A 12,705-nucleotide genomic window follows, 5' to 3' on the forward strand; every position below is an offset into this window, starting at 1 on the left:
AGAAACTGGGCATGCAGATAAAAATAAAGACAGTATCAGCAGCCGAAGTCCAGAAACTCTAGAAAACAAGCCAAAAGGCACAAGAATTAATGAACAGCACCAAGAAGACTTTGATCATTGGGTCCATGGTCTTTCGCAGACAGAATGCTTGTTGATTACTACCTTCCTGATCCAGAATCAGTTTGCAGGTTAGTATATGCCCTGGGCTAATGGGGAAATAAAAAGCAAAGATCCAGACAACACAGACCTGTTACCTCATTGCTCCCTAAGAATGGTGTATGTGGTAGGAGGGTAAAAAGCTCTTTTCTTTTTTTTTTTTTTTTTCTGAGACGGAGTCTCGCTCTGTCGCCCAGGCTGGAGTGCAGTGGCTGGATCTCAGCTCACTGCAAGCTCTGCCTCCTGGGTTTACGCCATTCTCCTGCCTCAGCCTCACGAGTAGCTGGGACTACAGGCGCCAGCCACCTCGCCTGGCTAGATTTTTGTATTTTTTAGTAGAGACGGGGTTTCACCGTGTTAGCCAGGATGGTCTCGAACTCCTGACCTCGTGATCCGCCCATCTCAGCCTCCCAAAGTGCTGGGATTACAGGCTTGAGCCACCGCGCCCGGCCAAAAAGCTCTTTTCAAGATGAATTATGATTTCGGCAATCTTCCAAACTTATATGCTAGCACCAAGGCATGGAAAATATTTTCAATAATACCCAAATTTAAGAATATACTGTTGACAATCAAATACATGTGCATAGCCTTTCAGCGTCTATGTAGTTATAATTTTCACAATTACAGCTTCATTGAAATAAAGGAAAGAGAGGGAAATGTCAATGCCAAAATTCTAAACTCCAGAGTAACATCAATTAATGATGTAGTAAGTGAAGATAGTCCAGACTTTGTTTTAACAAAACCTTATCCCCCAAACACTCATGATACAACACACACACACAAAGAAAACCTGATCCAATTATCTTAGAAAACATATAAAATTGAAACATCATTTAAGGGCATCTAATATCAGAGCTGCTTCACAAACGAGTCCCATTGCTCTTGCCACTCTGATCTGAGAAGTTCAATTCAATGTGGTTGAAAGCAGGATTATCAGTTCCACCATCTTCCATTGGATGCGATTTATAGTTTAAAACATGCTTCTTCTAAAAGAAAATGTTAACATGGTGATTAGGGGAAAAAAAGAAGCTCTTCATTCATGTAATTCTAAATAATTGTTCCTACTATTTTGATTTCTCTACATCAGCTTTCTAATCTACTGAGGGAGAGAAATATAGAACGGGTATACTTCCTCAGAGGGTAGATACTCAACAGATACAGGTTATCAGAAGATAGATATAAAATGGCCCATCAGACAATAGATAAACAACAGATTTACGTTATCAGAGGATAGACAGATATACAGAGAGAAATAACAGATACAGGTTATCAGCGGATAGACAGATATAGAGAGATATACAACAGACACAGGTTATCAGAGGATAGATAGATATTTGGAGAGATACAGATTATCAGAGGATAGACAGATTTAGAGAAATATACAACAGGTATAGCTCATCAGAGAATAGAGGGATATACAACAGTTATAGGTTATCAGAGGATAGAGAGATATACAACAGATGCAGATCATCAAAGGAAAGAGGATATACAACAGATATAGCTCATCGGAGGGTAGACAGATAAACAATAGGTATAGTGTATCAGAGGATATGGAGCTATAAAACAGATATAGATCACCATAGGATAGAGAGCTGTCCAACATATATAGATCAGATTATATAGGGTCTATACCTTTCTTGTCCATCACTTTTCAAGAAAGAGGCTGAGGACTAACTAGTGTTCTATCCAGGTAATAAAGCCCAGTTTCCTAACTCATGGTAAAAGAAAGCCAACTCACTTTCTTAAAAATATCAAAATTGGATAAAAAGTCCTCTTTGGTTAGTATATATCTGGGGTCTAAGTTCTGTTTTCTTCCTCCTGGAAAAAAAAAAAAGTACATGACTTACGTTGTTAAAAAGGACACCAGTAACTACACAGAGACATTCCATTATACAGGCATTTAACTGGTACACATTCAACTCCATACATTCATAAAACACAAAGAGAAAGGGAAACTTAAAAACGCTGATCACTTAGCCCACAATTCCCCTTCCCTTAGTCAGCCCTGGGTCTTGAAAGCCTCTCACTATAATAAATATGAGTCTTGTCATATATATATATAAAATACATATATATAAAATATATATATATATATCTCTCTCACATATATGTATGTGAGATAGAGCAAAAAACGCAAGCCAATTGCTTCATCTGGTACTCAACTAGAGAAACAGTCATCTGGCCCAATGCTGGTAGGGACACTGGTTTAAAAGCCCCCTCCATGCCATCAGTAAAATATCAAACCATCTGCCTCTGCTTCAGACAGTGGAGCTGCTTTTCCCCCACTTTCGTGGCTACAAATATACATGTCTATGAAGAAATGCAGGAAAGTCTGAACTGCTGAATAAATTATTTAAATGAAAATCAGTATGCTGACTGATGTTTGATCCAAATCCTCTTCCTTAAGGTTTTCTTTACAAAAAAAAAAAAAAAACTATTCTGCTTTGGTATTTTTTGTGGATCAAAGAGGATGCTTTTAAAAATTGTGTACCTCAAAGAGTGGTCCTCATACTACCCTGACTCAAATCACTCAGAGAATGTACATAAAATGCAGATTCCCAGACTCTAGCCTGGACTGACCAAATTAGGACCTCTGCGGATAGGACCCCTGAAGCCTAATTTTTATAAAATTTCCAAGGGGATCCTTACGCCCTCTAAAGTTTAAGAATCACTACTTTAGTACAAATACTAGACTTTTAATTATGGGAACCTTTGCTGTTCTGGAGATAGAATCAATTTTAAACTAGTTCATGCAATGTTACTGAGTACCTGCTGTGTGCTGGAGATGCTGCTAGGTGCTAGAGAAACAGAGAAACAAAACAATCACTGTGCCCACAATTTGTGATCTCACTTAGGAAACGATTTGCCCCCATTTTCCTGATGAAAACATAGCCTTCTGCATAGTAAAAATCAGGGGAGTGCTGAAACGCCAACCAAGTCTGCAAGGCCTGCACTCTTACGGGAGTTTTAGTATACTACAATAGGTTTTAAAATCTGTTTCCCAAGGAACATCAAAATCGTGTGCTTCTCGACAGTTTTCAAGGTACTCACTGTTTCTGTGAAGTAGGAATAAGTTATCTGTGAAGTTAATGAAGTTGAAGTGTCTTTTATTACTGGACCCCAGTCACCGAGGTAGAGCATTACTTTTTGAAACAAAAGATATAGCTGTATATGGTTTTTCAGAATCGAAGCATTTAAAAGAAAAAAAAGGAGTACTCAAAGGAGGTACTCTGATACTCCACTTTCTTTTAAAAACTGAGCTAAATAAGGACCAAAGGGCAAATAGTACAGAGAGACTGGTTAGGTGTATTCCAGATCTGAAAAACTGAATGACTTCTGGGAAAAGATGAAAATCTGTCTTAAGACCGGGCATGGTGGCTCATGCCTGTAATCCCAACAATTTGGGAGACCGAGGTGGTTGGATCACCTGAGGTCAGGAGTTCGAGACCAGCCTGGTCAATATGGTGGAACTCCATCTCTACTAAAAATACAAAAATTAGCCAGGCATGGTGGTGCGCACCTGTAAACCCAGCTACTCGGGAAGCTGAGGCCAGAGAATCCCTTGAACACAGGAGGCAGAGTTTCCAGTGAGCCGAGATCGCACCACTGCACTCCAGCCTAGGCAAAAGAGTGAGACTCCATCTCAACAATAACAACAAAAAAATCTGTCTTAAAATATATCAAACTGGACCAAAAAAATTAATAAACCTACCGTGCTGGGAATTTTATTTTTGAGAAAGAGCACAGTCCTTTTGGAAAAGAAAGAGAATATTTTCCAACAACTGTTTGATAAATAATGGATAGCAACAAATTTTATAATTATAAATACAAGTGTCACAAAAGTTTGAGAGACAGTGCTATCCCAGTACCAAAAAAACATAAAATGATAGCAGGATTCTGTAAAGTGGCACAGTCCTGGCAACTTTGTAGCATGGAGCAAACAAAGACATGAGACATCCTTGAACACAGTGTACGATTTCTGACTAGTTGTAACACATGTTGAAGGAGGCAGTGCACCCTTCCCCTGGCATGGCTGCTATGGATGCATATGTGTGAGGGGATGCAGGGAGTCAGGGAGCCCAGCACATTTCACCAACTCCACACTACCCCGGCCCCAGCACTGTGATCTCTCACCTGGGTTACTGCAATAGCCTCTTCCCTGCCCTCGTTCCCCTACAGACTATTCTCAAAACTGGATCAGAGCACTCCTTTGAGAATTATTGGAAAAGTAAGTGAAAAAATATCCCACATAGTAGACCTAAAAGACACAGAGATGAAAAATAAGAGAGGAAAAAAACGAGAAAATTAGAGGAACTGTCCATGATTCTGATTCAAATGTTTGACTAATAGGAGTTCCCAGAGAGAGAACACAGAAAATTATTTTTTAAAAAAAATAAAAATAAAAAGGAAGAAAAGAAAAGAAAAAAGAAAATGTCCAGAACTGAAGGACATGGATCTTCAGATTGAACGAGCCTTACTGAAGGCCTAGGCCAAGGCAGTCATTGTGAAAATGGGACACACGCAAAGTGTCAGCTGGTAGCATGGCACTGTCACAACAGCAACATAGCAAGCTAGAAAAAAATTCAGACATCCTCTCAGAAAAAAGAAAAGTTCTTTTCAACCCTGGGAATTTCTACTCAAACAATCAATCAAGCATAAGATAGATTAAATAATTTTTTTCAGACACACAAAGTTTCCAAAACCTCTTCTTTTGTCTACTCATTCTTGAGAATATGCTACAGGATGTGTTCCATTCAATTAAGGGAGTAAATGAGAATGAGAAGTAATGAATATAGGCAGTAGAAAACCCAACACAGGAACAGGGCCCAAGAGAATTCACAGAATGAGGACAAAATGGAGTTCCAAGATAACAGTTCTATAGCAATCCCAGAGAGCAATTTATATACTATGTGTATCAAATTGATTTTTTAAAAATAAACATACTTTTTTAAAAAACGATAAACATCTGAAAAAAAAGCCTCCACACTATGTTTAGATATAACCTGTCTATGCTTCCTTACAGTTTATAAAGAATGAATATGGGACAATGTAAAGATCATAGCATATTGGGTTATTGTAAAAATATGTGTAAAATCCCTAACATTGAAGTTTTTTTCAAGCATCTTATTTTTGTCTTACAGCAACTTGTGAGATGGGCAGGTCAATTATTATTGTCCTCATTTTACACATAAGAAAGCTGAGGCTCAGTGTAGCTATGTGACTTGCCCAAGTTCATGCAGGCCCTAAAGGGCAGAACCAAGATTCAAATAGAAATGAGTCTTCTGCTTTCTAGTCTAAGCCTTCAGATTTCCCATGAGTAAAACAGAAGAAATAATTAAACTAGCTGTCAATAGGATCACAGTAAAATAACATAAAAAGCTATAAAACAGATACAGTAAAAACTGATATAGAGGTAAATACAACAATACTAATGTTTAGATAGTTACCTGTTGGTAAACTGACAAGCATCCCCACTAATAATGTTACCAAAGTTCCAACAGTGCTGAAGTACAGATATGATAAAGAATACCAGTTATCCATCAGTGGAGTCCTAAGAGAGCAAAAGCACAACTGTAAGATTTCATGTAATGCCACTAGCAACTACCAGTATATACCAGTGATTCTCATGGCAAGGTCAAAATATAATATTCAATAATGTTTTTAATGTCATAACCTGCTGTCCTAATTTTATCTTATCGGATCAGGAATTGAAAGTGAAATTTCACTTTGACTATATACTAAAATACTTGAAGGCCATGTTTATTCATTCAATTCTGCATGATGTCCCAGGCACTGCTCTTGTGATTGGACAGTCAGCCATAAATAAGGCAGATAAACCATTTGACCCAGCAATCCCATTACTGGATATATAGCCAAAGGAAAATAAATGGTTCTACCAAAAAGACACATGCACTTATATGTTCATCACAGCACTATTCACAATAGCAAAGACATGGAATCAGCCTAGGTGCCCATCAATGGTGGACTGGACAAAGAAAATGTGGTACATTTCAACTTTGGTGAATCTGACAATTATGTGTCTTGGAGTTGCTCTTCTTGAGGACTATCTTTGTGACATTCTCTGTATTTCCTGAATTTGAATGTTGGCCTGCCTTGCTAGGTTGGGGAAGTTCTGGATAATATTCTGCAAAGTGTTTTCCAACTTGGTTCCATTCTCCCTGTCACTTTCAGGTACATCAATCAGATGTAGATTTGGTCTTTTAACATAGTCCTATATTTCTTAGAGGCTTTGCTCATTTCTTTTTACTCTTTTTTTTCTCTAAACTTCTCTTCTCGCTTCATTTCATTCATTTGATCTTCAATCACCGAAACCCTTTCTTGCAGTTGATCGAATCGGTTATTAAAGCTTGTGCATTTGTCACATAGTTCTCGTGCCATGGTTTTCAGCTCTATCAGGTCATTTAAGGACTTCTCTTCATTGGTTATTCTAGTTAGCCATTCATCTAATCTTTTTTCAAGGTTTTTAGCTTCTTTGCGATGGGTTCGAACTTCTTCCTTTAGTGCGGAGAAGTTTGATCATCTGAAGCCTTCTCTCAACTCGTCAAAGTCATTCTCTGTCCAGCTTTGTTTGTTAACAAGGATACCCAGGAATTGAACTCACCTCTGCACCAAGCAGACCCAATAGACATCTACAGAACTCTCCACCCCAAATCAACAGAATATACATACTTCTCAGCACCACATTGCACTTATTCCAAAATTGACCACGTAGTTGGAAGTAAAGAACTCCGCGGCAAATGTAAAAGAGCAGAAATTATAACAAACTGTCTCTCAGACCACAGTGCAATCAAACTAAAACTTAGGATTAAGAAATTCACTCAATGTAATCCCAGCACTTTGGGAGGCCAAGACGGGCGGATCACGAGGTCAGGAGATTGAGCCCATCCTGGCTAACATGGTGAAACCCCGTCTCTACTAAAAAGTACAAAAAACTAGCCGGGTGAGGTGGCGGGCGCCTGTAGTCCCAGCTACTTGGGAGGCTGAGGCAGGAGAATGGCGTAAAACCCGGGAGGCGGAGCTTGCAGTGAGCTGAGATCCGGCCACTGCACTGCACTCCAGCCTGGGCAACAGAGCGAGACTCCATCTCAAACAAACAAAAAAAAAGAAACTCACTCAAAACTGCTCAACTACATGGAAACTGAACAACCTGCTCCTGAATGACTACTGGGTACATAACAAAATGAAGGCAGAAATAAAGATGTTCTTTGAAACCAATGAGAACAAAGATACAACATACCAGAATCTCTGGGACACATTTAAAGCAGTGTGTAGAGGGAAATTTTTAGCACTAAATGCCCACAAGAGAAAGCAGGAAAGATCTAAAATTGATACCCTAACATCACAATTAAAAGAACTACAGAAGCAAGAGCAAACACATTCAAAAGCTAGCAGAAGGCAAGAAATAACTAAGATCAGAGCAGAACTGAAGGAGATAGAGACACAAAAAACCCTTCAAAAAATCAATGAGTCCAAGAGCTGGTTTTTTGAAAAGATCAACAAAATTGATAGACCACTAACAAGACTAATAAAGAAGAAAAGAGAGAAGAATCAAATCGACGCAATAAAAAATGATAAAGGGGATATCACCACCGACCTCACAGAAATACAAACTACCATCAGAGAATACTATAAACACCTCTATGCAAATAAACTAGAAAATGTAGAAGAAATGGATAAATTCCTGGACACATACACTCTCCCAAGACTAAACCAGGAAGAAGTTGAATCCCTGAATACCTGAATAGACCAATAATAGGCTCTGAAATTGAGGCAATAATTAATAGCCTACCAACCAAAAAAAGTCCAGGCCAGATGGATTCACAGCCGAATTCTACCAGAAGTACAAGGAGCAGCTGGTACCATTCCTTCTGAGACTATTCCAATCAATAGAAAAAGAGGGAATCCTTCCTAACTCATTTTATGAGGCCAACATCATCCTGACACCAAAGCCTGGCAGAGACACAACAAAAAAAGAGAATTTTAGACCAATATCCCAATATCCCTGATGAACATCGATGCAAAAATCCTCAATAAAATACTGGCAAATCGAATCCAGCAGCACATCAAAAAGCTTATTCCACCATGATCAAGTGGGCTTCATCCCTGGGATGCAAGGCTGTTTCAACATATGTAAATCAATAAACATAATCCGGCATATAAACAGAACCAAAGACAAAAACAATGTGATTATCTCAATAGATGCAGTAAAGGCCTTTGACAAAATTAAACAGCCCTTCATGCTAAAAGCTCTCAATAAATTTGGTATTGGTGGAATGTATCTCAAAATAACAAGAGCTATTTATGACAAACTCACAGCCAATATCATACTTAATGGGCAAAAACGGGAAGCATTCCCTTTGAAAACTGGCACAAGACAGGGATGCCTTCTCTCATCACTCCTATTCAATATAGTGTTGGAAGTTCTGGCCAGGGCAATCAGGCAGGAGAAAGAAATAAAGGGTATTCAATTAGGAAAAGAGGAAGTCAAATTGTCCCTGTTTGCAGATGACATGATTGTATATTTAGAAAACCCCATCGTCTCAGTCCAAAATCTCTTTAAGCTGATAAGCAACTTCAGCAAAGTCTCAGGATATAAAATCAATGTGCAAAAATCACAAGCATCCTTATACACCAATAACAGAAAAACAGAGAGCCAAATCATGAGTGAACCCCCATTCACAATGGCTTCAAATAGAATAAAATACCTAGGAATCCAACTTACAAGGGATGTGAAGGACCCTTTCAAGGAGAACTACAAACCACTGCTCAGTGAAATAAAAGAGGACACAAACAAATGGAAGAACATTCTGTGCTCATGGATAGGAAGAATAAGTATCGTGAAAATGGCCATACTACCCAAGGTAATTTATAGATTCAATGCCATCCCCATTAAGCTACCAATGACTTTCTTCACAGAATTGGGAAAAACTACTTTAAAGTTCATATGGAACCAAAAAAGAGCCTACATTGCCAAGACAATCCTAAGCCAAAAGAACAAAGCTGGAGGCATCACGCTATCTGACTTCAAATTATACTACAAGGCTACAGTAACCAAAACAGCATGGTACTGGCACCAAAACAGAGATATAGACCAATGGAACAGAACAGCGCCCTCAGAAATAATACCACACATCTACAACCATCTGATCTTTGACAAACCTGACAAAAACAAGAAATGGGGAAAGGATTCCCTATTTAATAAATGGTGCTGGGAAAACTGGCTAGTCATATGTAGAAAGTTGAAACTGGATCCCTTTCTTACACCTTATGCAAAAATTAATTCAAGATGGATTAGAAACTTAAATGTTAGGCCTAAAACCATAAAAACCCTAGAAGAAAACCTAGGTAATACCATTCAGGACACAGGCATGGGCAAGGACTTCATGTCTAAAACACCAAAAGCAATGGCAACAAAAGCCAAAATTGACAAATAGGATCTAATTAAACTAAAGAGCTTCTGCACAGCAAAAGAAACTACCATCAGAGTGAACAGGCAACCTATGGAATGGGAGAAAATTTTTGCAATCTACTCATCTGACAAAGGGCTAATATCCAGAACTTACAAAGAACTCAAACAAATTTAGAAGAAAAAAACAAACAACCCCATCAAAAAGTGGGCAAAGGATAGGAACAGACACTTCTCAAAAGAAGACATTTATGCAGCCAACAGACACATGAAAAAATGTTCATCATCACTCGCCATCAAAGAAATGCAAATCAAAGCCACAGTGAGATACCGTCTCACACCAGTTAGAATGGTGATCATTAAAAAGTCAGGAAACTACAGGTGCTGGAGAGGATGTGGAGAAATAGGAACACTTTTACACTGTTGGTGGGACTGTAAACTACTTCAACCATTGTGGAAGACAGTGTGGTGATTCCTCAAGGATCTAGAACTAGAAATACCATTTGACCCAGCCATCCCATTACTGGGTATATACCCAAAGGATTATAAATTATGCTGCTATAAAGACACATGCACCCGTATGTTTGCTGCAGCACTACTCACAATAGCAAAGACTTGGAAACAACCCAAATGTCCATCAATGGATTAAGAAAATGTGGCACATATACACCGTGGAATACTATGCAGCCATAAAAAAGGATAAGTTCATGTCCTTTGTAGGGGCATGGATGAAGCTGGAAACCATCATTCTCAGCAAACTATCGCAAGAACAGAAAACCAAACACCACATGTTCTCACTCATAGGTGGGAACTGAACAATGAGAACATTTGGACACAGGAAGGGGAACATCACACACAGGGGCCTGTCATAGGATGGGAGGAGGGGGGAGGGATAGCATCAGGAGATATACCTGATGTAAATGACAAGTTAATGGGTGCAGCACACCAACATGGCACATGTATACATATGTAACAAACCTGCACATTGTGCACATGTACCCTAGAACTTAAAGTATAACAAAAACAAAAGAAAGGGTAAAAAAATAAAAATAAAGAAAAATTAAAGAAAAAAGAAAAAAAAAGGAAATGTGGTTCATATACACCATGGAACACCATGCAGCCATAAAAAAAGAACACAATCATGTCCTTTTCAGCAACATGGATGCAGCTGGAGGCCATTATCCTAAGCAAATTAATGCAGGCACAGAAAACCAAATACCACATGTTCTCACTTATAAGTAGGAGCTAAACATTGGGTACTTATGGACACAAAGAAGGGAACAATAGACACTGGGGATGACTAGAGGTTGAAGGGAGAGAGGCAAGAGTTTACCCCAGTAAGAAAGCTGCACAGGTATCTAAATAAAAGCTGAAATTATTTTTTAAACATAAGGTAAATAAGATTCCTGCTCACATAAAGTGTATATTCTAATGGAGAGATAAATACAATAAACAAATTAATAAATATAATAATTTCCACTAGTAGAAAGCACTGTAAGGAAAATAAAACAAAATGATTTGCTATTAACAGGATGGAGAGGGAGGAACTACCCTACAAGTGGTCAGAGAAAACCTTTGGGAATAAGTGACATTTGAACTGAGATCTAAGAAATGTTCTCAGATGTTCTCGAGGAAAGCATCTCAGAGACTAAACACAAGCTGACTGAGGCACAGTGAGAAGACAGTGATTACAGGATGAAAGATAGGCAGGGGACTTTTTGTGGGACTGGACATGAGTTGGAATTTTACTCTACAGGCAATGGCACTCATTGCAATGTTTTAAGTGAAAGAGTAACATGAAAATTCTATGATCATTTCTACAATGATTGCTCTAGGATTCCACTTTCAGTTTTGACAGCTGCTTGATTCAGACCAATCATTCTGCTGAGAACAACATATAAAACCTGGGGCATGGGGAGGGAGGCAGGTTTTTGAAGATATCAGCGAGATAAAGACAATGAGAATTTGGCTGGGCACGGTGGCTCATGCCTATAATCCCAGCACTTTGGGAGGCCAAGGCAGGTGGATAACCCGAGGTCAGGAGTTCGAGACCAGCCTGGCCAACATGGTGAAACCCCATCTCTACTAAAAATACAAAAATTGGCCAGGAGTCATGGCACATGCCTGTAATCTCAGCTACTTGGGAGGCTGAGGCACAAAAATCACTTGAACCCAGGAGGTGGAGGTTGCATTGAGCTAGAGCCTGGGCAACAGAACGAGACTCTGTCTCAAACAAAAACAAAAACAAAACAATGAGAACTTGAGGTGTCAAGAGCCCAGACAGAAGGGGAACACATTGAGGTGAGCTAATGAAATTAAGAGAGTGTGATATTGAGCCAAAGACAGACAAAATAGAACAGACTAAAGAATTGAGAAATAGATCCACAGAAAAATAGTTACTTGGTTAACATTGTTTTCATCACCAGCACATTCAGCGGGGCAAAAGGGGAGTCTTTTCAATAAGTTTGAATTCAGTTTGGTTAACCGAATGTCCACATGGGGAAGAATAATCTTGATCACACCACCCACAGAAATCAATTCCAAAGTGGATTACACTTCCCAAATGGAAATGGTCAACAATAAAGCTTTTAAATGAAAAATTAGTGGAATATCTTTATGATTGCAGGATAGACAACGATTTCTCAACAAGACACGTAAAGGACTAACTATATAGGAAAAAACTGAGAAACAGATATCAATTAAAATTAAGAGATTTTGACTGACAAAAAAAAATGTATCATTAAAAGAGTAAAAAGGCAACCCATGGAATGGGAGAAAAATATTTTCAAAACATATCTCATATCTAGAATACATCATGAACTCCTGTGTAAATAAGAAAAAGACAGAGGATCCATTTCAAATGTACTAAAAACTCCATTTCAAATGGACTAAGTAGCAAAAGTAGATATCCAAATGGCCAACAAACAAATGAAAATGCATTTGACTTCATTAATCATAAGCGAAACACAAATTAAAACCACAGCAAGCTACCAATGTAACCATCAAATATTGGAAACTTAAAAAAATCAATACTGAATCTAGGCAATCGAAACAATTTGTATCTAGGCAACCAAAGGATCACACATTCAACCTACAGCTGGGTGACTCACAACCCTTGTGCT

The 12,705-nt window shown here is 38.6% G+C and overlaps 1 protein-coding gene across 2 annotated transcripts in view; it reads right to left on the reverse strand.

Moving 5' to 3' along the window:
* Positions 1–940: 940 nt before the first annotated feature.
* SLC5A8 (solute carrier family 5 member 8) overlaps positions 941–12,705 on the reverse strand; it is a 57,249-nt gene continuing 45,484 nt past the window's right edge. Inside the window, exons 13-15 of one of the 2 annotated variants that reach the window (XM_009181514.4) lie at positions 5,604–5,707; positions 1,895–1,974; positions 941–1,142 (exon numbers count right to left, since the gene is read on the reverse strand). In XM_009181514.4, the coding sequence (XP_009179778.1) occupies positions 1,017–1,142; positions 1,895–1,974; positions 5,604–5,707 (310 nt within the window). In that variant the 3' untranslated portion in view covers positions 941–1,016. Of the gene's footprint in view, positions 1,143–1,894; positions 1,975–4,290; positions 4,415–5,603; positions 5,708–12,705 lie in introns of those variants that run through there. The other variant, XR_001892919.3, reaches the window with a different exon arrangement.

Source organism: Papio anubis, chromosome 9, assembly GCF_008728515.1.
Source record: "Papio anubis isolate 15944 chromosome 9, Panubis1.0, whole genome shotgun sequence".
Lineage (NCBI taxonomy): Eukaryota > Metazoa > Chordata > Mammalia > Primates > Cercopithecidae > Papio > Papio anubis.